The sequence below is a fragment of the Pieris rapae genome, chromosome 8 (assembly GCF_905147795.1).
Source record: "Pieris rapae chromosome 8, ilPieRapa1.1, whole genome shotgun sequence".
In the NCBI taxonomy this organism is placed as follows: Eukaryota; Metazoa; Arthropoda; class Insecta; order Lepidoptera; family Pieridae; genus Pieris; species Pieris rapae.
In genome coordinates, this window is record NC_059516.1 from 5,124,279 (window position 1) to 5,147,994 (window position 23,716).

Genomic DNA, 23,716 nt, shown 5'->3' on the forward strand with positions numbered 1-23,716 from the left:
ATAACTAATGAAGACATAGTTGCGTGTAAAAAACAAATCGATCTTATTTTATACAGGAATTCACTATTAGGACACGTGACGATTAATTTGTTCATTTATGATCAAATGTCCACAGCCTCCCATCCATATTTACACATTTTAGTTCTGACTTAGGGCCAATATAAGATTTTAATTTGTTGTATTGGTTCGGCCCTTTAAACCCCCTGGAAGCCAAGATCTCCGATCAATGCCGGTGCCTTTATAAATCTATCATTAACCTTGGATTACTCTTGGGCTTCTACACTAATTGAAAACAGATGACGCAAGTATTAGATAATGCATAGATACACATAGATTGCGCAATTGCAGAAAATAATAATGGGTTGCCGTAAAACAGATAACAAATGACAAACAATATTAAATGTATATAAATAATAGATTAAAAAACACTCTTTTATTTCATGACATTTAATCATTAATTCAAATTTCTTTTTCTCTTCTTCAAGTGCCTCTCCATTACTGGAGGTTGGCCGTCAGTTTTCTGAAACGCGTCTTGTCCTGCGCTAATTTAAATTAATGTTTATAAATAGTTTTCGATATCGAAAGGAGTGTTGTAGGTCTGAAATTGAAAGGGTTAATACTAAAACAAATAAAGGACATGACAAAGTTTAGAAATGCTGTTAGTTCTAGTAAAATATTGAATTGGAAAAGGACAGGACACATTATGAGAGAAGATAAAGATAAATGGACGTAGAGAGTGACGGAATGGCTTCCTCGCAATGACAAAAGAAAACGAGGAAGACAAATGAAAAGATGGGAAGATGATTAGCGAAGAGTAGCTGGCCCTCTTTGGATGCGTAAAGCCCGAAATAGAGAAGAGTGGAAGTCTTTAGAGGAGCCCTATATTTAAGGACAAGCTGTATAATAAAATCAACCGGCTTGCCGATTAATTATTAGTACATATTTTATTTTTAGTGAACTGTTTTTAGTATTTGACACTTTTATGTACCTAATACGTAAATACAGCAATAAAGGTTTTAATATATATATATATAATCTACCTGAAATATTTCAGTAACATCTTTTTTCAATTATTATGAATACAGAGTGACGTTATGGAATTCTGCCAATTATTAAAATAATTTCCAGGAATCTTAAATCAATTTTCGTTGCCTAACATTAGTGTAGAAGTTGGCAAACAGTCATTTAAGATTTACCGGCAGGGCCAGTAGGCACGAGCTTAGGGCAGCAAATTTGGGAACCGATTTTTTGCTACCTCATGAGACAGCTTACTGATATTTTGCAGATAGAAGACTGCAACAAATTCTTCCCAACCCCCCAACCAGTAACCTCTACCCCCTCAAATCTTACTCTCTATCTCCTACTCTTTTCCCGAGTGAAATTGAAGAAAGTGTATTTCACTCTTCCCTCATCTCCCTATCAACCCATACGCGTGATTCCTACTGCAGGTGGGAGGCGGCGAACTGGATGGTTTGTGTAGAGCTGTTCTCAAAATTCAAACCGAAATTGTTGGATTCTAAAAATAATTTAGGGCATGACAATTGCACAGGCAAGGGCAACAAAAAAATTGCCACTGCTGTGTGATGTGATGACGAGGCACGTCACTAAATGAAATAAGCCTAGTTTATTTATTGTACGTGCTTAAATCGATCTTGCGATAAGGTATATCGCAAGATCGATTATGGCTCGACTATGGCGTCTGTTTGAGGAAAGCTATATAAATTCAACGATAATGTTGACTTATTGCTAGACATTAGAATATATAAGTTTAATCTGATATTATAATTGGCTTAATGATGTGAATGTTGGTATAGCTATTTCTCAATGCAATGCAATGGATTAGTTATTACTTCGGAAATAATATAAAATACTTAAAGTTTAATTTGACATACGATAGAATATCGTGTATATTGTTAGACATCGGATATAATAAGTCTTGTTTAAATTCTGCAAAATATTATTATTTTAGCTTAAATATTTAATATACAATGTTATAATGGACTTAATATGTATTCACGACTACGTAGGAATATTGTTAAGTTTTTACCTGCAGTAGGTATACCTACCTACCAGTCCTTTGTTAAAACTACTAAGTGTCAGTGATACCATTACCCCCAGCAACGTCTTATCAATTCCGATAAACCCAACTGACCTCTCGGCAGATTTTATACATACATTATACATTTCAGTCTTATGTATAGTTTAATAATTTAAAGATTTTTTTAATTATACCGACCCACAATATTTCTCATGAGTTTTGATTAACCATGTACTTATTACAAAAAAATGCCTATTTTAAACAACCATTTGCAAAAGCAATAAATATCTGCTTAATAACTGTGTACCTACTACGTATCTAGATTATTAACAAAATTAAATAAAGTATAATCCGTCGATTCAATTATGTACTGGAATGTGGTGATGTGAATTCAGCTAGAATCAACGTATTACACTTCTCAAATGAGAAATCTTTATAGTATACTATACTATAAAAGATCTCTATAACATATACATAACATATATAAAATATAATACTATGGTCCCAATCACTAAGAATCTATTTATTTTGCATAATTAATAAGAAAATAAATGTAAAATAAGCGTACCAACGTATAATATTGTTCTATGAACGGTTTAAGTCGACAAAGACTGTTTATTACATTATGTTACAGTATAATGATCCGCAATATTTATAGAACTTTAAGGCATACCTTAATATATTTATATTAAATACATACTAGCGGACCCGATAGACTTCGATCTGTTAAAAAGATTTGGAATGTAGCGGTTTTTTGTTCTTACATATTTTATAGTCGGGGCAAATAATTCTCCTGAACAGAACCGTCACCCTGATGATATGGCGGTATGTGAGGTTCAGCTCGAGTGACCAAAGTATCTTCGCTTCCACGAACTTTGGCCACCCTACAGTGACCGACTAAAAACTCCGACTTCCTCCAAAACATCCCGTTTGCTAGAGGGCTTCAAACTAATAGGCGAATTTAGGGTTCAAACCCTAAATTTAGAAAATAATCTAAAGGGACAGTGGGAACCTAAAGGTGACAAATATTTAAAAATTGTGTGCCTCAATCCCATAACATAGAGATAGACGGGTCTTTGACGTTAGGAACACACCAACATTGCTTAGATAACAGTTACTTAGTGCATGTTATTTAATATGAACTATATTCAATAAGTTTAAAGTTCAAGTTGACTCTACATTTAGGTTAGAAAACGTTTGTAATAAAGAATAGAGCTGTTTTAAGGGGTTTCCCGGAAATTATTCAAATTGTTTGCCGTAAAACCATCCCTGGACTTCAACAAACATTAAAAAAATAATTGGTAAAATTGGTGCAGGTGTTATTGAGTTATGCGCTTACCATTACATATTACATTTCGCGATTCATTTTTATTTATAAAAGAACATCTTGGATATAAATGCTGAAACAGAAAATGTTTATAATTATACAAATAATGGTTTTGTAAGAGTTTTAATACGACCCGGCATCGCAAATTTCTTATGTTCGAATATTTTATGTATTTCGCCTCCGTTAATCCCAAATCTAAAATTGTCTCTTCTTTCGATATATTAAAAACAACTAGAAACTATTCAACTGATCAGGTGAACACAGTCAGAAAGACAAAGTCGTCTGCTGTCTATCTTGCATTTTTACAAGACAATAAATAGCCTTTAAGATATACAAGAGAAAACATTGGATATGTGATCGGATTTAATATATTTTTCCAATACGATCTGACTGCCCTGCTTGTATGTCAATTGTCACTGACGAACAGTATGAAGAAAAAAATAAGACTTGGCTGTATAGACTAAATCCCTTTGCCTTTCCCATTAGGGATAAATTGAAAAAAAAAACAGTATGAATAATTTAGACTTCAAAACAAAATAATAACCTTCAAAATGATTTATTCCGTTAAAATGTAAATTCTAATTTTTATTATGTATTCACAGAAATGCTAATTTAGAGGAAAAAATCGAATCATGTTATCTTGAGATTTAGTATCCAATCTTATAATAGATGTTAAATAATCTTTTGAGAGTATTTTCAGAGCTCATTGTTTACATAGTGATTTCTAGCCATCAATCAGATCATGAACTAATAACGGGTGATGCCGCAGTTAACAGGGGCATATGCGAATGGCTGGGCAATCGATACTGCGCCAGTTGACCTGAAGAATAATGATAAAGACGTAAGTGGCCCCCAGCAAAGTTGTTTGTCCTGATAACATGTCCTCTTTGACCTAGCGCACGCAATGAATACGTTTATTCCTTCTTTATCAGACGTCATGTTTCATCATTGTTTTTAACACTGGGTAAGTAAACAAAGTACTTAGCTACTTAAGTAAGAAATATGCCAATATATGTTTGATCAGTGATTTGTGTGACACATGGAAAGCTCACTATTAAATCAGGTAAATTTTGGACATACACTGCACATAAAATTATTCTGTGTAGATTAATACAGTAATTATAGTTTCTATTTGATATTGATAAGTGTATACTGATACAAATTTTACCATGAAAAATTATGTTTATATTAGAAATAATTAATTCATAACATAGCGTTAGCAAGTTGCCTATATAAGCTTTGGAATCTACTGAAAAAGGATTTTAAGCAGGGTACATTGGGATTGGTATAGGGATGGGAACCGTTAGTATTGATAAGTTTGACAAGTATTTAGTTGTTGACATGATCTCAGTAGATAAATTCATCTAAGTATAAACATGTTAATTAGATAAAATCCCTGGCTACTGACTTGATAAGTAAATAAAATATTTAGTTAAAATAATGATTATATATATAACTATTAAAAATATCAAAATACATTTTTTATTTAAGTTTAAGATTAACTAGCCTGCAAGTTATTTTTTTAATAAATGTGCAGAATTATGTGCCTTTTACTTTTCAATAATAAAACTGATTATTCTGGGTTAGCAACAGTATCATTATATTTTGTTTCACAAAGCAACTTCGCACAAAACATGTATTAAAATTTTTAATGTTCCAAATTGTTTATAGAATTTGATTTTCACAGCAAAAAATTATTTTGATACATATTATTATTACTGATTTACCTGTGCAGTTCTTTCTTCACATTCTTGTAAAATATTATAGGACTTAAACTTTTCTCTGTAAACTGATTTCACTCAGCAGTTTCAAATATCTGCCTTTCTTGCTTTTATGTTAACATTGATTAAATTTTATAAATTCTATAATGGCATACCCCTATCTCAACTGATATTTTAATATAGACAAAACATGACGGAAAAAATCCTACAAGTGTCTTTATCTGCCTACTCATTACCCCCTAGCGCGGATCATTGCTATCAAGGGGTATCCAGGCTTGACCTTTGTCCCTGTCTGTATGATAATGGTCTCTATATAATATGTCTTCGTTGTACAAGATATCGTCACTTGCTTCTGGAATCTCGCGCGAGAATCACGTACAGATTTAGTAATTGAGTTTTAATTTTTTTATTATTCTTTCAATTTGGTTTCCTGATGGCTAAATTCGTGAATTACTGTAATTTCCTGTCTCCAAATTAATTTCTATTTGTGATTGTGTGAAAAGACTTGCAAATACTCTATTGAAGACTTTTGTTTCAAAAATTTATTCTGGTGGCATATATGTATCAATATACAAACCGGTTCATTCAAAAAATGACTATAACTTTAATGTACCGCGTAAACCCAATCTACTATTCGGACTACTCAGATACGATCTAATTTTTCACCAAAAACAATTAAAGCTATTTCAATTTAAACGTTTTCTTTGCTATTGGCTTTACGATTTTGAATATTACAAATTCGGCGTCTACCCAAAAGACATCACCTGACATCGCGAGTACATCTTTGTGAAGAATATATATCACAATGGATATATTGGCAAATGTAAGTTGACCCATTCATAATAGTTCAGAAGTTAGGGATCAAAACTATAAAGAAAATGGGTATCGCCAGCAAAATTGGTGTCTATCTGTTGATTTACAACGGAGATCAAAGTTTATCTGTTGCTTCGTTATGTTTAAAATAGTTGTTAATTATTTAATTTATAAAAAAATTGTTTTAGTATCACCCGGTGTTTAAAGCGTTCCTCGCTGGATCCTTTTCTGGGACCTTCAGTACGATACTGTTTCAACCATTGGACCTTGTGAAGACCAGACTACAGAATCCTACCCACAATGTTGTTGCGACGACAGTCAGGTAAATGCTTGCTATTTTATTCATGTTAGTTAAAAATTAATTATTAAGCTCTGGCAGTATTTATTTGGAACCCATTTTGACTTGAAATACATAAAAAATGCAAATAATCTATTATCAACTTTCAGTGGCAGAATCCAACCCGGCATGATCACAACCTTCCTTAACATCATACGACAGGAACAAATAATAGGGCTGTGGCGTGGTATGGTACCATCTATAGCCCGTTGCGTCCCCGGCGTGGGGCTATACTTCTCATCTCTCCATTGGTTGAAGACTAAATTGGGGAAGAGTAGACAAGATCTAACTGCCATGGAAGCGATTGCCCTAGGAGTCGTTGCTAGGACTATGAGTGGCGTGGCGTTGATACCAATCACTGTTATTAAGACCAGGTAAGCATGTACTCGGTATTACAATATATAGGGAATAGGTAAATTAGCGATGATTATTACCGGTAGGAAGGAGACTATGTTCTTTTTCTCACCGGTAATATTAGAAAAAGGCAACACAGTATTCTCTGACATGTTTATTTAGATGATAAGAGTTTTACCAGGATATTAGAAAAATAAATATACAACATTTGTGTATAAGGCATAAAATAGCTATTAAATGTTTTGGCTCTATCTTGTCACTTAAATATACAGAACAAAACATGTTTGACTAAATGTCTTAGTAACATGACATTTTCAAATTACTTTATAAGAATAATACAATTTAATATAAGATAAAATTTACAATTTCCAACATTTACATAAATAAGCATTTTTATCTGTATTTGTAGACACTAAACAAATATTTAAGAATTCATGCCCACACCATCTTTGTTACAACACACTGTTTAATTTGAATATTTCATTTCATTGTTATTTAAATCAAATGTATGATTAGGTTACTGCGCTTTAACGTTTCATATCCATTTGAATAATGTAGGGCCATATGATAATGATAGTGGCAATTTGATCGCCTTCCTAATGGTTTAACTATTACTGTAATGAGTATCAATGACTCATTATTGTAGTGTTCCAACAACACTAACTGGGGCAGACCCATTTCTCTGTTTTAATAATTTTTTATTAGTCGTATTTGACATGGTTGAATTTTGTATTTTTTGGGGTCATATAAATAGTTTATTAGAATTTATGGCTTGCTTGCTACGACATGCTTTTTTCATGTTTCACAATATTTGTACAAACCCACTTTGTAGTTTTTTTACAATCAAATGACTATATAGAGTAAGCGATTGTGTTAGATACTAACAAAATAAAATTTCAGATATGAATCAGGCGTGTACAAATACAATAGTCTTAGTGGAGCTCTCAAAGCGATATACAAAGCAGAGGGCATCCGAGGTCTATCCTGTGGCCTAGGACCGACACTGGCTAGAGATGCGCCATTCTCTGGCCTTTATCTCATGTTTTATACACAGTCGAAGCAGGCTGTACCGAAAGGTGAGTTTTTTTAAATAGATAGCGCCTTGAATTTCTTAAAAATTATATGACCCTATCATATTGCACGCGAAGTTTAATACTTTGATATTTATTAATTCTTATAGTTTCCGTCAAAGTTGTTTTAATATAATACATAAGAATACCTTATGAAGTCATACTTCTTTTGGCGCGAGGCAGAAAAATGATGAGAATTTATTTTTTCTTTTATTGTTAGTGTCAATCGTAGAATAAGGCGAAAGTTAAAAATTTAAAAGATTTTTATCTTGCTACGCCCAAGAAGTATTCTCACGGGTGTACAAAAGAAAACACGATTTTTAAAAAAAAAATTATTTTATTTCAAACAAGTACACCGCGGATGATGTACCAGTAGACATAGTCCAGACCAGATTATAAGTTTATAAATAATTATAAGTTTAAATACAATAATACATAACTATAATCCGTAAAAAAGTGTTTTTCTTTAAATGTGTAAAAGTTATGTTAATAAAAGACAATACTATAGTCCAGACATTCAATTAAACAAATTTTGTCTTGGACATAAATTAATAAGAACAATTCCATCTTGTAGCGAGATACGAATCTGTTTACAAAATCTTTAAACTTTGAATATGTATAATTAAACCACTGTAAAATAATCATGGCTATGTGATAATATAGTCTAAGGTAGTAGTATACATTTAAATTCAGTACTCTAGTATATAATACTGGTTTTGGTGATTTAAGTCAATTTCATTGTAGTCCAATAGAGAATAAATGTCCAATAGAGAAAATACATATCTGAGTCTGATTCATTGTTTATTTTTAATTAAAGTAGGACTTTGCCAATACTGGAAACGATTTTACCCGAAATTGAACCTGGGAACTAAGGTTATACGCCAATTGTGCGGTACTGCGGGCATTATTATAATATTATTATTATTTTAATATTTTCAGAATGGCTTCAATCGCCGACTGCATCTAGCGGAATCCATTTCACATGCGGGGTATTAGCTGGAATTGCTGCGTCACTTGTCACAAACCCAGCGGATGTTTTGAAGACAAAGATGCAATTGTATCCAGAGAAATTCCCCAACTCATTCAGTGCCGCCATGTATGTACATCAGGTAAGAGATAAAAGATTTGTTTGTTGAAACAGATGCGCTCCAGAACATTCCACAGTTAATATAAAAAATTAAAACACATTAACAAAGACTTAATTGTTTCATAATATAGATGGCGTTTTCTCCAAATTATAAAATATGTTAATTTTTAATAAATGTACTAGCCTAGTAAATCGAGCACGGATTGCGATAGTATCCTAGATATATACGTAATATTTTGTATATGTGCCAAGTGCAAAGCGGCTATTTACACCCATAAATAAACTTTAAAAGGGAGCGTTTTTCTGTACCCAATAGTAAACTTTTCGTTACCACCCAGTGACTCATTCAGAGACTGGTGGAGAATTCTGACCGCTCTAGGTCATTTATAAGGATGTGCCGTCTTATTTTTATTATTTTCAAATTTAATAGTTTGTAAAACATGACTCTACGTACATTTTTAACTGCAACAAACCTTTTGGGGATTTTGGCAGACATATAATGCTTAGCCTCGGTGTTAGATTTTAAAAACTACGCCAAATGGACGCATACTTCTGCTAAGGTTTCTCCTAAATCAGTCGCATATAGTAGTTCTATTTTTGTCTCTTTACTTAATTTTTTTTCGAGTTTGACAGATTTTTAGTATCGTCGATTCTAATCTGTCTACTAAATCTAATTTGGATACTAAAATTTGTTTCGGTCTAGTTAATGTTAATGTTTAATGATGATAATGAGTCCAGGGCCATAGTTGCCATTTATGCGGTGTAAATTATCGTAAAGTCGAAAATAATATTAACAATAACGCATAATTCAATCCCCGCCCCGCATCGTAACGTTTTACCATAATATAAACCCCCCCCCCCTAAATATCGTTACGAAATACTTGAACGCTCCCTAAAGAAATGGTTTTCAGATTTTTTAATGAATCTTTCAAAACGATAAACGCTATCACTAGTCACTAACTACTAATTAGTGCACGCGCGCGTTAATTAATGCGCAGACACTTATCAACGTCCCCAACGCCCCCTAGTGAGATAAGTGAGAATTTGCAATGCTTAAGTTCGATTACGTTCAAAGTTATCAAAGCGGGTCGTGAACGTGATACGCAAAATATTGTCTTTATACATAAATTATTATTTTACATTATATATTTTAACAATTAAATATGTTATCGATTTTTATGCAATAAATACTTGGGATACTTATAACTTATATAACTTCGCTTCCGTAGTAGACTGTACCTTTTTTTTTATTGTTAGGAAATCAATTTACTTCGTCGGGGCAACGATTTAAAAGCGGGGAGTGCGGGGATCAGTCCGTATGGTGCAATGAAACCCACTAAAACCCAACAGCCCCATCCCCCCAGTTTCTCACTTTATCACTTTTTTAACTTAATTAATTCAGGGGTTTAATTACCGTACTACGTCAGCGTATGTTTACAATTCATTCTATCCTGGGATCATTCTTGGCGGAACGACAATTGAGTCATGTCAATTAAGTCCCAAAAGGATTCTTTTTTGTTTTAAAAAAAGAAACATACAGAATTGTTACGCTATTAGCTGCTGTGTTAAGCAATTTATAGCAGTGTATCTAAATACCAGTATTTCCTTTCAGACCTACGGATTTCTGGGGTTCTTCAAAGGAGCAGTCCCAAGAATGGTTCGTAGGAGTCTTATGGCAGCAATGGCTTGGACGGTGTTTGAGGAAATAACTCGATCTATTGGCTTAAAATAAACGCTTTTTTAATTTTCCTTAAGAGATGAGCTGGTATATGTTCCTACTTTTCCAAATTTTTTGGGCCCAGACATGAAGGGGCATTGTTTGTTTGTGTTATTTTTCATACTGTTTTTGTGTTAAGACGCCTGTAGATAGAGTTTAGCTAAGCTTTATATACAAAACTTTGTTATAGAATAGGGAGTACAATGTGATATCGTTATAAAATAAAGATTATATGAATTATTTTTTTATTTTTGTACCTAATCTCGAAAAAGGTAAATAAAATATTTTAACTAAGGCTTAATTTCCGCATTATTGGTATGGTCATGTACTTAATACTTTAAAACTTGATCTTATAAATTATCAAATCCAATCGAATGCAAGGCGAATCATTCAAACTACAGTCAAAATCTGTTATAACGACATTGAAGGGACTACTCATATTTAGTCGTTATAACCGATAGTCGTAATAGCCGATAACATATTTATGTAGAACCTAATACAGAAGAATTCAGCCGGGACCATTGATGTTGGTCAATATAACCGGTATGTTGTTCTAAACGATGTCGTCGAAAACGGTTTTGACTGTAATATTTTACTATTATTTTACGGAAATAATTTTACATTAAACGTAACATAATTTCGATGTAGTTCTCTAAATATACGTAACGTCGCAGTCGCGTCTTAAACAAATTTTGACCATTATGTCCTACACCCGCCATATTCTAGCACACATATTTGATAAGAAAAGAGGTCCATTATTTGACCAGACAGCTATCGTGACCTATATAAACTTATAAAATATTTGGACGCAAAGAATTTAAAATCGTAAAAATCATTTTCGTTAACATATATGTACTGTAAATAAGCAAATTTATGAATGAAGATATTATGTATCCTGTATATAGATGTTGACACGTCGTCTGATACGATAAAAAAAGCCGGGTTATCGGAATATCATCCGATCGATTGCGTCACCAAAATAAAATAACATGTATATTAACAAATATATTTAACATTATTTACAATCTTTATCTAAGATTTGTCTCATATAAACTCTATTCCTTCAAATTTAAGGTCTTCAACAAAAGTATTGTCTAATAGCACAGTGCCATCCGTTCTAAATGCAGAAATGTATGTCGCGGTTTTCCCCTCAAATTCTGTTGTTTTCAATGCAACAATTACTTCGTCTTCTGTTCCAGGTATAAATTTGAATGATGAGAATCCATGTTTAGGCTGGAGTTTTGTTATCTGGAAATTTAAAAAAAATTCAATTTCAAGCGGTTTAAGATAAAGTAGGTCATGATGTGTAAAGCGTAAAGTAGACAAAATATCCACAATATGTGTAAAAAAGTTAAATACTTAATTAATTTTTATTAACTTATATAAGAAAATCAAAGTCCTTACATAATACTTCAATGGCCCCATATCACTATTTCATTAGACTATTTTTATTACATACCTGTTTAGCCTTACAACTATTAAAGTTATTGTCAGCAGTTATTAAATAGTTACAACCCATAACTTCATCCCTTGATTCATTATAGGGTTGCTGGCTACATCTTCTCGGTAAGAAGTACCATTTCTTATTAATGTCAGACCACACCCCTGATTCGTGTATCATGTATCCTGGCCATTCAATGCCAATGGATCGTCGTATAGTTTTGTATTGATGGACCCAATTTAAATGTTGGACCTAAAATGAAATAATTGACAAATTTTAGAATATAAATTGGATTCAAATTTTTTAACTGAACAAAGACAGTATTCATAAGTGTGTTTTCTATTATAAAATATATTTCACTGAAGTTTCTAAGTCAAAAAAAACATCAAGTTGGTAGTGATTAATAATAATTAATGTATTCTTTATTAATATCGTTAAATTTTTTTCTCATTAACACTTTGTTGCATTAAAAGTACAAAAAATTATGTTATTTTAATGAATAGGAGGAAATAGGCCTTAGTAAAGAAAATAAATAAATACTAAAGTGCTCTCTTTTCTACCGTTCTGTGTACACCACGACTACAGAAACAATTTATTCCAAGTACTATAAAATACAGGTAATAATTAAATTATTGTTAAACTTTTATTTGTTCTATCATTTGAATGGTTATTTTTAACAAGGTAAAACCAAACTACAATGACACACTGGTGGGCCTACTGTCATTGTAGTAATATTTAGGCCTCTCCCTCTGTTGCTTAGCAGTAACTTTCTGCTCCATTACATGTTCACATAAGGAGACGTTAGGGTGATAGGTTAACCCCAATAATACTGAGTGTAACAATGCTTTCACTATGTTATCTATTTTTTTAATTACCTCTCCATGGATATTAATTGCTTTCACCCACATTGGGTCATATGTTTGAAATTCACCAGAAGCTGTTGTCCATTCTTTGCCCATAGACCCTACATATAGAATTTCATCTTTGATGGTCGCCCACTCTGATTTAAACCCTTTCTCATTGTAGCCATTACCGTCTGACAAAATCGCCCATGGGACTACTTTGTTGTTAATTAATTCAAAAATCTGCAACAAAACATGTGATTAAACACAAAAAACAATGAACACACTGTTGTTTAAGGTTATTATTTAAATATAAAATGTTGGATATAGCATGGTATGTTTATAAAAATTATCTATGCTTAAAATTAAATTCCTTAATTTTATTTTTTTCATGTGTTGATATAAAAAATAAATAATATAGCTTACCATGCCTGACCTATCGTCAAAAGTAAGCAGTCGACCATCAAATACTATCAATTCAGATAATTCCATGCCTCGTCCTTTATGTGAATAAGTAGATGATAACAAAAGATTTGGTGTTCTATCCCATGAAACAGTTACAAACTTTTCAATAGGATTGTAACTAAGGTGACCTTTTTTTAAATAACTATTGAAAGTGTAAGGCTTAGCCCCATTTTTTGAGTTTGTGTCCAAATCAGCCACAATGCCTATCCTATATGTAAAAATATCTCCGGAATGTATAACAGGTGAAAGTGGATATGTTCCATTGTATTGTCTTGAACTCCTCGTCCAACGATGTATTACTTGGTCACTGGTCCACCAATTATAATAAAATAACACTAATAACAATGCGCCTAATAAAACAATCAGTAACATAAACTGAGGTTGTAGTCTCACTGTATTTCCTACTCTATACGTCGCTGGTGTCCTCAAAGCCTTTCGCCAATCGCGAAAACCACGCATTTTACGATCTTCAAATTCGTAATAATCATTCATAACTTCAACATTTAATATTAATTCATCTTTTCTACGCGATTTCAGTCGCAACAGAAAAAAAATTGTATAATGACTAGAAAATATATACGTTTAGGCACTTTTTATAAAGTACAAGTCATGATAATTTTACACCATAATTTTATAAATAAATGTGGAAATTTAGACATGTTTAAATTTTTAAAATATAATAAACTTTTAAGCCAACGACTAAAATACTGCTGACGGAGGTGCACCGTGCAAATGACGATTAACGCTCAGATTGACGTAGAAGTTTTAAGTCAGAATCGAGAATGTAGATTACAATATTATTTTAAATCTTATTATTCACTGACTTAAGTCTGTATTCTAGAATGTAAATCAAACTTAAATTTACTTTCAAAAGATTGTATACAATTTCTGTCTGACTGTCGGGCCAAAGAGTTGATTTAATTTTAGTATACCGAAAAACATATTCCGTTCCAAAATAAGCTTAAAAATAATAGTAATTATTTACCTGTTTTTCTCTATATTTCTGTATTTGAATATTTCATAAATATACTCTGCTTAATGTGTAGCACCATTTACATTTTAATATATTATATAAGTATTAATTATCATTGCTGTCAAAAGAAAATTTCCGTTGGAAGAGTGGTGGCAAACAACAAAATTTGATAGTACAAACTGAGAGCACAGTTTTTCTCAGCTTTGTCTTGCTTTTGCAGGATTATCTGCCTTATAGCAAATTCGGTGTGTAAATGAAACCGTAAATCTACTCTTTTGCAATATTAATGGTAGACATTACTGTGTTTCTCAATTTTGTTAAAGTTTAGCTAAATTTTTTTGTTATAAGATTGTTTTTATTGTCATTGCCATAAAATTTGTCTGTAATAAATATTTCAATATTGTTATTGTGACACAAAGCTTTTAATGACACTGGCATAATAGCAAATACGTAATAAAAAAAAATTATGTCTGTTATTGTTGTGGAATGCAAATTATAATTAATTAATTATCTTTGAAGTGTTGTTTTTATTCCGCTATTCTATTATCAGAGAGAGCATCAGAAGTGTTCCGGTTGCACTCATAAAATTAAAAAGCTTAATGAAATCCAATATTGGAAACTAATTAAAACAATAATTAAAATGATGCACGGTCAATTTACAAACGTTCTATGGTACTTGGAATTCTTTGCTTTTGTGGGAGCCTTATCAGTTTTTTTCTGCTTCATATTTTATTTGGCAAAAATTAATTACGTGACATATAATATCCAGTACGATATGCGGCAAAAGTAAGTCGTTATTTCGGCGATTCCTTCACTGAACATTACGTTCAAAATATACATAATAAGTATTACTCAACCTTCGAACCCAGAAGGGCTTGTTAAATATTTCTAAATCAGATATTAGGTATAGACAAGGCGGGTTGATCTGGACTGGGTTTAACAATATAGTACCTAAGTCTAAGATCTAATTGAAGCTCTATATGTCTCCGTGTTCTTGTAGTATTAATTATTTTCTGTTTTAACTAATGTTAATTTTATTTTTTTATGATTTTTTGAGACATTATATTTACTGTCGCAATTTTATGGTAGTTTCAATGTCAGATAGTATTATAAATTGAGATTTTCGATTCGATTTTCTGTTCAATTGTATATATTGGAAAATAATGGATAAAAAAATTACTCGTAGAAATCATGCAGTTGTGTATTCTAAATTTAAAACAGGATACACTATTGGTATTATGAATATTATGACTTAATTCACCTAATATACTAAACATTTTTAGGTACATGGCTGATGATACCTGGTTGATTCAAAGTTAGTACAATGCTGAGCCCGGAAACGAAAGTTAACATTTTACTGTACGTTTTGCTATTAAATTATTTAAAGGAACTTTAATGTTATAAGAAACTTCATAACCGTCTTAAAGTTTGATGTTTTCATAATTTCTAAGCAAAGACGTGTGATCTGTTCATTAATATTTTTATGGCAAGTAGGTGGCGTCTGTGCTAAAAACAATTTCGCCATGAAACAAATACTGATCGGGTTATACCCCGGTGTTCTACCCCTCAGTCATGGGGTCATAATTATATACCGATGAGCATTTTAATTTTCTTTGGTTACATGTATATCTGTCTGGCTGGCATTATGTACGTTAGCGGATGCTGTGTCATTTGTAATTTTAATTCTAAAAATGTTAATGTGAAACATCGTCTATTTAATACGATTTGGTGCAACCACTTACGACATTATTATTATTTATTAGGCTGAAGACATGTGCACTGAGAATCAAGTGCTTATTGCCACCCGTGGACAACTTCCACTAGGCGCTTTGCTGGCCTAAATGATAGTACGCTCTACTGTTATTCGTAAAAAAAAAAAATAAAAAAAAAATAGCCATTGTTTTCAGCTGAAGTATTCAACAAGTGTATTGTTTTTGTAGACATCAAAAGCTGGCAGCGAGACCCAAAACTAAGATAAAAGAACCTCCACAGAGACCAGTGTGCTGTGACCTTGGCTGCATTTGGTTCTTTCGTCTGATGGGCAGCATTATAACTATAGCCTTATGCTATTACTTCGCTTACACTTTCATATCTGACACTAAACTTAAGTTCGGTTTATTTGTACCCTAAATTTTCGTAAACTAAAATATTAAATACTTAAATAAGTAGTGTATGTATTTTATTAAAAATAGTAATAAGCATAAAAACCTTTAACTGTAGTAAACGAGACGCCTATGGTTACATTTGTACAAACCACACCGGTTTCTAATGTAACGTCTTATGAATTTATTCAGTGAAATAAATAAAAAAAACATCATCATCATTTTGTTCTATTTTGTTAATAGACAAACTTTTAACTACGTCGAGCAAGTGATAAATGCGTACGTAGACAGAAAAGTCAATTTTGCACAGCTGGGGTTCGAACCTACGACCGATATGACCGAACTCAGCCATTGGATCAAAACTGCTAAGAGCTTTTTTGAACATCAAACTTACATACAAAATATTTTTTTGTAGTACAGATAACAAACATCTGTAATTAATACTGCCATAGAGATTTGGCAAAAGCAAATTTCACTTTCCTTACATGAACATACATTAGTCTATTATTTTTGTCGGCAGTTGTCTACTTTCAAAATCGATTCTCTTAAGAGAACAAAGAGGCGTTATAAACTAATTGAAACTAATGCGAATCTAAAAGTGAAAACAAAATTAATGGTAACAAAATTATTATATTCACTTTAGCTTACACTAAACGTAAGCTAATTTGTCATTCCTTAATGCAATCTTAATTGACGCCCCTAGCACCAAATACTGCTATTAAACTCAAAAGTTTAAGGAAAGGTAATAAGTCAAATTGAAAGTTTATGTTGAGCAGTTTAGAAAATGCAACGCTAATACAAAATAATTACTTTTTTGATGTGAAACGTCACGGAGATGTGCAGCGATTTTGGTGAAGAAAAGGGAGGGAGCGATTGAGACCGATTTAGAGAGAGAGAGAGAGAGAGACAGAAAAAATACACGCTAAGGTTCACTTTAGACATGTGTACTTTGTACGAACGCACTTTTTTATGCTAAATGCAACCTAAATACAACCGAGAAATTAAATAAATATTAATGGTTACATCATTACCAGTATTACTGGATGTCCGCTATAACATTTTTAATTGAATAACATGGGCACGAACCTCATTTCGAGATACATACTCTGTACTATACACTCTTAGTACAATACGAATATCAATAACGTTGGCTTGAGGGCATGGGCTGAACTAAACTAGTAGGTCAGCGTCGGTACCACGGGATAGAGTGGCGAAGGTCCTGCTGCAGCTAAAAGCCAATTGGCGGGTTGCACAGGACAGGCGCTGGACGTGGTCGTTTCGAAGGCCAAAACACACATTTGGGTCGCAGTGTGCAGAGTTTAGTGAACTGTAACCTCTTTAGTTCTAGAATATTTGTTTATTAAAAGAAGTGCATAAATGGTTCATATAATAAGAAGAAATCTTGGAAACTGCTGATCTATTTACTAACAATTTAATCACCGTGTTCGTGTAGCAACATCCTGTTTTATATTTGTTTTGTTTTCTTTTGAAGAAAGTGCAGACAACAGTTAATATGAAATATAATAAAACTTCAGAAAGCAGTTCGTTGTGCGTTTTAAATGTGTAATTTTTGCTCCAAATTTTCCCGTAATTATACATAATTAAGGATTGGCTTACAGTAAATCTTAATATAATGGCACGGATAGATTTTTAAGATATTGCAAACACATTATTTACTTATTTAATTTAGTTAGGTTGCCAACAGCATTTATAAAAATTGCAAAATCTAATGTATAAACAAATAATTAAATTGCCTACCTATATTACATATAGTACAGTATGGGTTTATGAGTGTGTGCGTGTTTGTGTGTGGGTGAAAGAGTATTTACTATATTTTTACTAAGTCATTGTTATATGCTACTAACATGCTGGGTTCGAGAAGTTTCTATGGTAGTTGTACTTTCGTAGACAGAACATTGGCAGGTCAAATTAATTTCTCAGAAATACTCTGCTGGATCTCATAGGTACAATGCCACGACGCGAAGCGACTCCTAAGAGTAATTAGACAAATATTTTTCATTAACTGTGTCGTTTCTTAAAACGTTGTTTATTTTCTAGGTTTGTTTAATATTTAAATACATTTTCACGAAGTAAATCTCGATGACCCGACACTATCTGATCGGTTCCACATTCTCCTTGCATTTTAACAAACAGATTTGGAGTGAACGCGTGACAAAAATAAATATTTGGTCTAGTACGGATGATTTTGAATATTTGAGTTCGACTCTTTGTTTTGGCATTGTTTGAGTTTGTCTCACTAAGTGAAAAGGGGCGGATGGTCCAATTGACGGAACTACAATTATTATTAGCTACTTATTAGGAGCGTTATATGATATATAGCTATCTTGGTAATTATCTATGTTTGCGATAAAAGAAAGTGGCTAATGTTGCAAGAAACTAGAAAATTTAGACACAAATAACATTTTTACTATTTTTTTCACCCATTCAGGCAAAGGTACAATAAACTCCGTAGAGTCATACGTTGCCAAAACACGCTAAGTTAATATATACGTAAATCCCTAGACGTAGCTTATATTTTGCAACAAGTGTGACGTAACGCAATATACACTTGGGAATGACAGTAACCCACACGTAACTTCATTTCCAACAATTCTACTAGTGTTAGCGGTTCACGTCTTCCGCAGAATGCTTTTGTTTAGTCCTAGATTATTTAATGAATATAGAATACCTGTTCTTTGAACTGTTTAAATTGTGAAACTGAACTAAAACTGGGACTTTTTCTTTATATTCATAATGAAGTATTAAAGTACACAGAGATGATTTCGTCTGACTAGAATAGAAGATCTTTAGACTGTTACATCAAACGATATAAATAAAATTTTACGTGAAATTTATATATTACACAAAAAGTATAAAATTTCAAGTGTAATATTTGAAGTGTATTTACAAACATAGATGAAATGAAATTATCTACAATTCATTTACATAAAGTTCAATGAACTAACAAATGTTTAAGTCGTGAAGATGGTTTTACAAATACAATTATGCAAACATACAAACACAGTAATAAAATAATTTTATATTAATATCTATTCTTACGATTTTAACTTCTTTCGATTAAACTTTTGCAAGACTTTCCTTTGCATGACAAACTTGTAGATAGATATCTGATGCGTCAGGCACTGGACAGCAGCAGTAGCATCTAAATTCTTAACAAATCAAATTATCAATTATATAGGTAAGCAATGTACACTTAAGGACGGTACTAAAGAAAGTTTCAAAGTTAACATTTACTGCTAGTACTGAAACAAGGGCGGACGAGATGACCACTCTATTTAATCAACAAGTATTAGACCTATTTCATTGTAATAATGTAACAAGTTAACTAATAAATAATAAATTGTCTATTCTTTTCTGCTTTGAACCGCAGATTATTACTGTATTTGACATTCCTGCGTACGTTTCATTGATAATTTCTAAGGTGTGACGTCTGTTGTAGGGCTAAGACATACTTATAAAAAGATACAAATATAAGTTATGGCTGGAGCTATCATATCACAGATATGATGATAATAATATGTTTGGAACTCATTGTCGAACTTTTAAATAATTTAATGAAATCATAATGGAAATAAGGCATTCTATATTTTTGGCGTTCCTTCGAAATACGATATGATTTTGTTTTTTTTTTCCAAATGCCTAACGTCAGAAAAGCAAGAAATTATATTATTATTCCCTTACCCCATATAACAATTGATTGTTGTCTTAATTATTTACTATAATTACATAGGTATAATTTGTAGATATTATAATATATGTCGCTATCATTTGAACATTTCAATTTCAAATGCGTGTACACATGACACACGCACTAAACGCTTAATTGTATTATGCTCTAATTACAATTACGAGTTAAGACACGCGTAAATTTAGATAAGAAACAAAAAACTAAAAGCATTTCCAACGCAAACTATTTAATTTTCTTATTACAGATTTCAATCGCTCTAGCAGTGCTATATTTTTTGAATATAAGCTATAATTAAAATAATTGGCGTACCTGCATTATGCACCGTAATAACAAGGCACCTAATAAATAAAACCTTAGCTCACATTTGGAAAATGCTTCGGTTGGCTTATGGTGCAGAAAATTGAACCTACTTATATATAGACACACAAAATTACTGACCTATTGGAATCGCAGCATTATTCTATTATATTTTAAGGGAAGAACACTGTATGAGCCTGCTACCAGAATTGCGTATCCTGTATGTGCCTGATGTGTTTTTCGGATATCCGAAGCATGCCCTGTTGTTTGGAACTTACCAACTGTCCTTCGCCAACACAACAATAGCGTTTTGGAAAGACTGAGAGATGTATGTTAGAAGTTTTGTTTAGGTTTTGCTATAAAAATAATAAATTAAAGATAAGAGTTTTATTTATTTATGAAGAGTGCTTCGAAAAGTTCTGGCTGTACTTGTCGTCTTTTCTAAACATAACGTTTTAGGTATAATAGCTGAATTCTTGCCTCTTTGATTCTTCTTTCCGAAATTATATAACTTAGAATCCTTAACGTAAAGAGAGAACCAATAAATATCTATAACACATTAAAAAAGTTTTAATAACATCTTACATGAGATTAAAAGATCCTAATTATTGCAATATTTAATTAATAAAATTATTTTCATTATAACTTGTATTTTCAATTTTACTACGCAAGTGTTTGTGTTGTACATATGTTTTATTTTAAGTAAACCAAACATTGTATTTAATGTTTGAATAAGCTCAAGGTGAGATTTAAGAATATAATAGAAAGATAATTATTTCCCTGTTTTATATATTACATTAAGTCGCTAAGATGTGATACTCAGTTTTTTGTCGCCTAGCGGACAGTCGTTTTTATGTTAGAGACTTCACATTTATGTAAATAAACCACTCATCCGATTTACTGTTACCTAAATAGGTAAAAAAATTAAGTAGTTGCTAATCATCACACACAATGTAACAATTTTTAATTTGTTTACACAAAAAACATCTCGACGCCTTATCTAAATTAACATCATCTGTTTGACAATTTTTCTTGAATAGCTGTAACAAAGCAAATAAAGCACTCAGAACGCATGACTATGTATTAAGAGCCTTGGGCACAAAATTTATCGAAAGATATCAACGATAAAAAAACTTTAATTAATAATTTCTAGTATTATTATCGCTTACTTGACGCTACATTGTAGCATATATTGCACCTCTCGTTTCTTATATAAAATGGACAAAATAGATCGATCAAGATTTCTCTTAGCAACGGTGAATGGATAAGATATTTTTTTTGTGTAATGCCTTGTCTGCCCAAACATTACAAGGCATCTTAGTACATGACCAGAGCTTTGGAGCCTTAAGGGTCCACATGATTGTACTCTACCCTAAAATCTATTTGCGTAGCGAAAGTGCGAGCAACCCCTGTGCACAGTATAAACGCGCGCAATGCACGTTGCGCGTCACTCGCGATTTGAGCGCGTCGACGTGCGCGCGGTCATTGACGATTATCCGTGTCTTGTGTCAGTGAATTTGAATTTAGAAGTGTTTTTTTCTTCCGGTGCGATCTGCCTTCGAATTTCCGTAAGTTATCTTTAGGTTTAAAGAAATATTTGCTTATAAAATAAAAACTCTAGTTAAATATTTATATTAATTTTTATTTATACCTTACAGTGATAGAAATAAAATATTTTAGAAAAAAGTTGATGGACGTTTCGCAATGTATTTAATTGGTTTATTTTAATTATAGTAAACTTTATTACCCTTTTGTAGAAAAATATTCACACTCTAACTACAAAATTAAAAAGATTATATTTCAAAATATTTGCTCAAACGTAAAATAACCCAATAAAAATACATTAATTTCAAACTGTATTGGGAGCGTGTTTCAGCGAATCTGCATTTCATTCGAGTTCAATTCACCTTATTTAGCATATCGTAGCGCACCAAGAATTATTACTTCTAGTTAATTATTCTCTGCAGGAACGGAACATATGAACTAAATACTATTAAGCTATCTATTCCGTGGTCGCATTACTACGTAAGTAATGGTTAAAGATTTGTCGCTTTATGAGTAAAAATTCAACGAATGATAATAATAATAATTTATTGCAAGAATATGGTACAAAGATTATATGGATCTATATATCGAAAGTTCGCATATTCTGCCACAGATAATGGCGTGCAAAGTTGTTTTAATAGGAATTATACATTATGAGTCATATCATTAAGTCAATTCTGAAATTATTTGTATCGTACATAAAACATTATACTTTAACAAATTAATATTAATTGTAATATATCACGCAAATAATTATTTATTGAGTAAATCTGGTGATATGTTGGTAACATCCTTAACAAAAAGTCTGGTTAGTAATTAAAAATTGTTCTGTGGTCTAAATACATCAATACGACTAGAGATACCTAACAATAATTATAATTCTTGCGCAATAAAACATTGAATTTTCAAGTCTATCATAGAACATATTTCCTGTTCCATTTTCGAATATAATCTAATTTTTTATTTTATGACCTGGTGACATAGACCTTTAAGTCATAACTTATTTTGAAAATATAATCTAATACAGTATCGAAATGTAAAGAACATTGCCACAGGTACCAACCTTGTTGCTCTAATTTTCTATTAATTTTTATTATTATTACCGTGTAGGTTAAGAATATCGTAGATACTGTATCAGTTCATACATAATTAAATTTATTTTCGTTTGATCGACGTTTATGTGTTACCATTAGCGGCGATTCGTTACGACGACTCATTGAATTCGATACGTGAGAAAATGCAAAATTAAAAAATTCGCATCGATAAACTGTCATACAGATGCGTCGCCCAATAATCTTCGACAGAACCTGGCAATACTTTCACGGAAACGCGCGTATAACGAATCCATTACCGAAATGGTAACGTGAAACGAATATGTCTAATTCGAATTTTCATTGAATCAATTATTTATTGTCATTTTATCGTCAATATTTTGACGCTTTCGTTTTAATTCGATAATTATGAGTGGCTTAACTCGGACCGTTGTGTTTGCTACAGTTTAATTGTTTCGGTATTGACGTATATACAACGTACATAAATAATGAATGTGCATTAGAAGATTACCGTACACTAAATCTATAAATCTGAAATGTGAAAAAAAAATTTGTTAGGACATTACTTAAGGGCTTAGAGCGAACATATTACAGAAAAGTATGGAATAGGAATACTTAAGGATTGGATGCATAATTTTTATCTATGCTTTGAAATTTATCAAAAATCCTACACAAAAATAATGCTTTAAATTAGGAGAATAAACTTTAGTTATTAACCTAACTATTGACTTAGGTTATTAAATGGTGTGTGATTTAAATTTAAGTAAATTTCAAGTGTATTTTGTTAAATAAGTTAAACTAGACGGCCGTGTTTGAATCCCAACAA

At 31.9% G+C, this 23,716-nt stretch overlaps 3 protein-coding genes and 1 long non-coding RNA gene across 5 annotated transcripts in view; 3 read left to right on the top strand and 1 right to left on the bottom strand.

Moving 5' to 3' along the window:
* The first annotated feature begins 3,905 nt into the window (after window positions 1–3,905).
* Window positions 3,906–10,704, top strand: LOC110996244 (mitochondrial glycine transporter). Of its 2 annotated transcripts, none has more exons than XM_022263819.2 (6): window positions 3,906–4,206; window positions 6,088–6,221; window positions 6,347–6,610; window positions 7,491–7,666; window positions 8,600–8,769; window positions 10,360–10,704. In XM_022263819.2, exons 1-6 carry the CDS (start codon window positions 4,126–4,128, stop codon window positions 10,477–10,479), a joined length of 945 nt encoding a protein of 314 aa, XP_022119511.2. In that variant the 5' UTR covers window positions 3,906–4,125; the 3' UTR covers window positions 10,480–10,704. The 2 variants fall into 2 exon arrangements, with proteins under 2 accessions (XP_022119511.2, XP_022119512.2); XM_022263820.2 differs by lacking the exon at window positions 3,906–4,206 and adding an exon at window positions 5,411–5,909.
* A 752-nt stretch (window positions 10,705–11,456) lies between these two features.
* Window positions 11,457–13,951, bottom strand: LOC110996233 (apyrase). Its single transcript, XM_022263804.2, has 4 exons — window positions 13,174–13,951; window positions 12,781–12,990; window positions 11,924–12,157; window positions 11,457–11,712 (listed from the first exon to the last, which is right to left on the bottom strand). The coding sequence occupies exons 1-4, from the start codon at window positions 13,702–13,704 to the stop codon at window positions 11,509–11,511; spliced, it is 1,179 nt and encodes a 392-aa protein (XP_022119496.2). The 5' UTR covers window positions 13,705–13,951; the 3' UTR covers window positions 11,457–11,508.
* Window positions 13,952–14,679: 728 nt separating this feature from the next.
* LOC110996253 lies at window positions 14,680–16,293 on the top strand. The gene is made up of 3 exons (XR_002600282.2): window positions 14,680–14,971; window positions 15,469–15,544; window positions 16,126–16,293. It is a non-coding gene; the product is annotated as an uncharacterized LOC110996253 (long non-coding RNA).
* Window positions 16,294–21,723: 5,430 nt separating this feature from the next.
* LOC110996254 overlaps window positions 21,724–23,716 on the top strand; it is a 61,072-nt gene continuing 59,079 nt past the window's right edge. Inside the window, exon 1 of the mRNA XM_022263841.2 lies at window positions 21,724–21,861. The gene's annotated coding sequence lies outside the window, so the exon portion shown is untranslated. The remainder of the gene's footprint in view (window positions 21,862–23,716) is intronic.

Bases quoted from the DNA above. Each gene is read 5' to 3' on its own strand.
- LOC110996244 (XM_022263819.2), top strand. From the start codon at position 4,126: ATGCCGCAGTTAACAGGGGCATATGCGAATGGCTGGGCAATCGATACT. The intron at 7,667-8,599 runs GTGAGTTTTTTT...TAATATTTTCAG, and splicing joins GAAGCAGGCTGTACCGAAAG to AATGGCTTCAATCGCCGACT. The intron at 8,770-10,359 runs GTAAGAGATAAA...ATTTCCTTTCAG, and splicing joins CCGCCATGTATGTACATCAG to ACCTACGGATTTCTGGGGTT.
- LOC110996233 (XM_022263804.2), bottom strand. From the start codon at position 13,704: ATGAATGATTATTACGAATTTGAAGATCGTAAAATGCGTGGTTTTCGC. The intron at 12,991-13,173 runs GTAAGCTATATT...GTTTTGTTGCAG, and splicing joins TTGACGATAGGTCAGGCATG to ATTTTTGAATTAATTAACAA. The intron at 12,158-12,780 runs GTAATTAAAAAA...ATTTCATTTTAG, and splicing joins CAATTAATATCCATGGAGAG to GTCCAACATTTAAATTGGGT.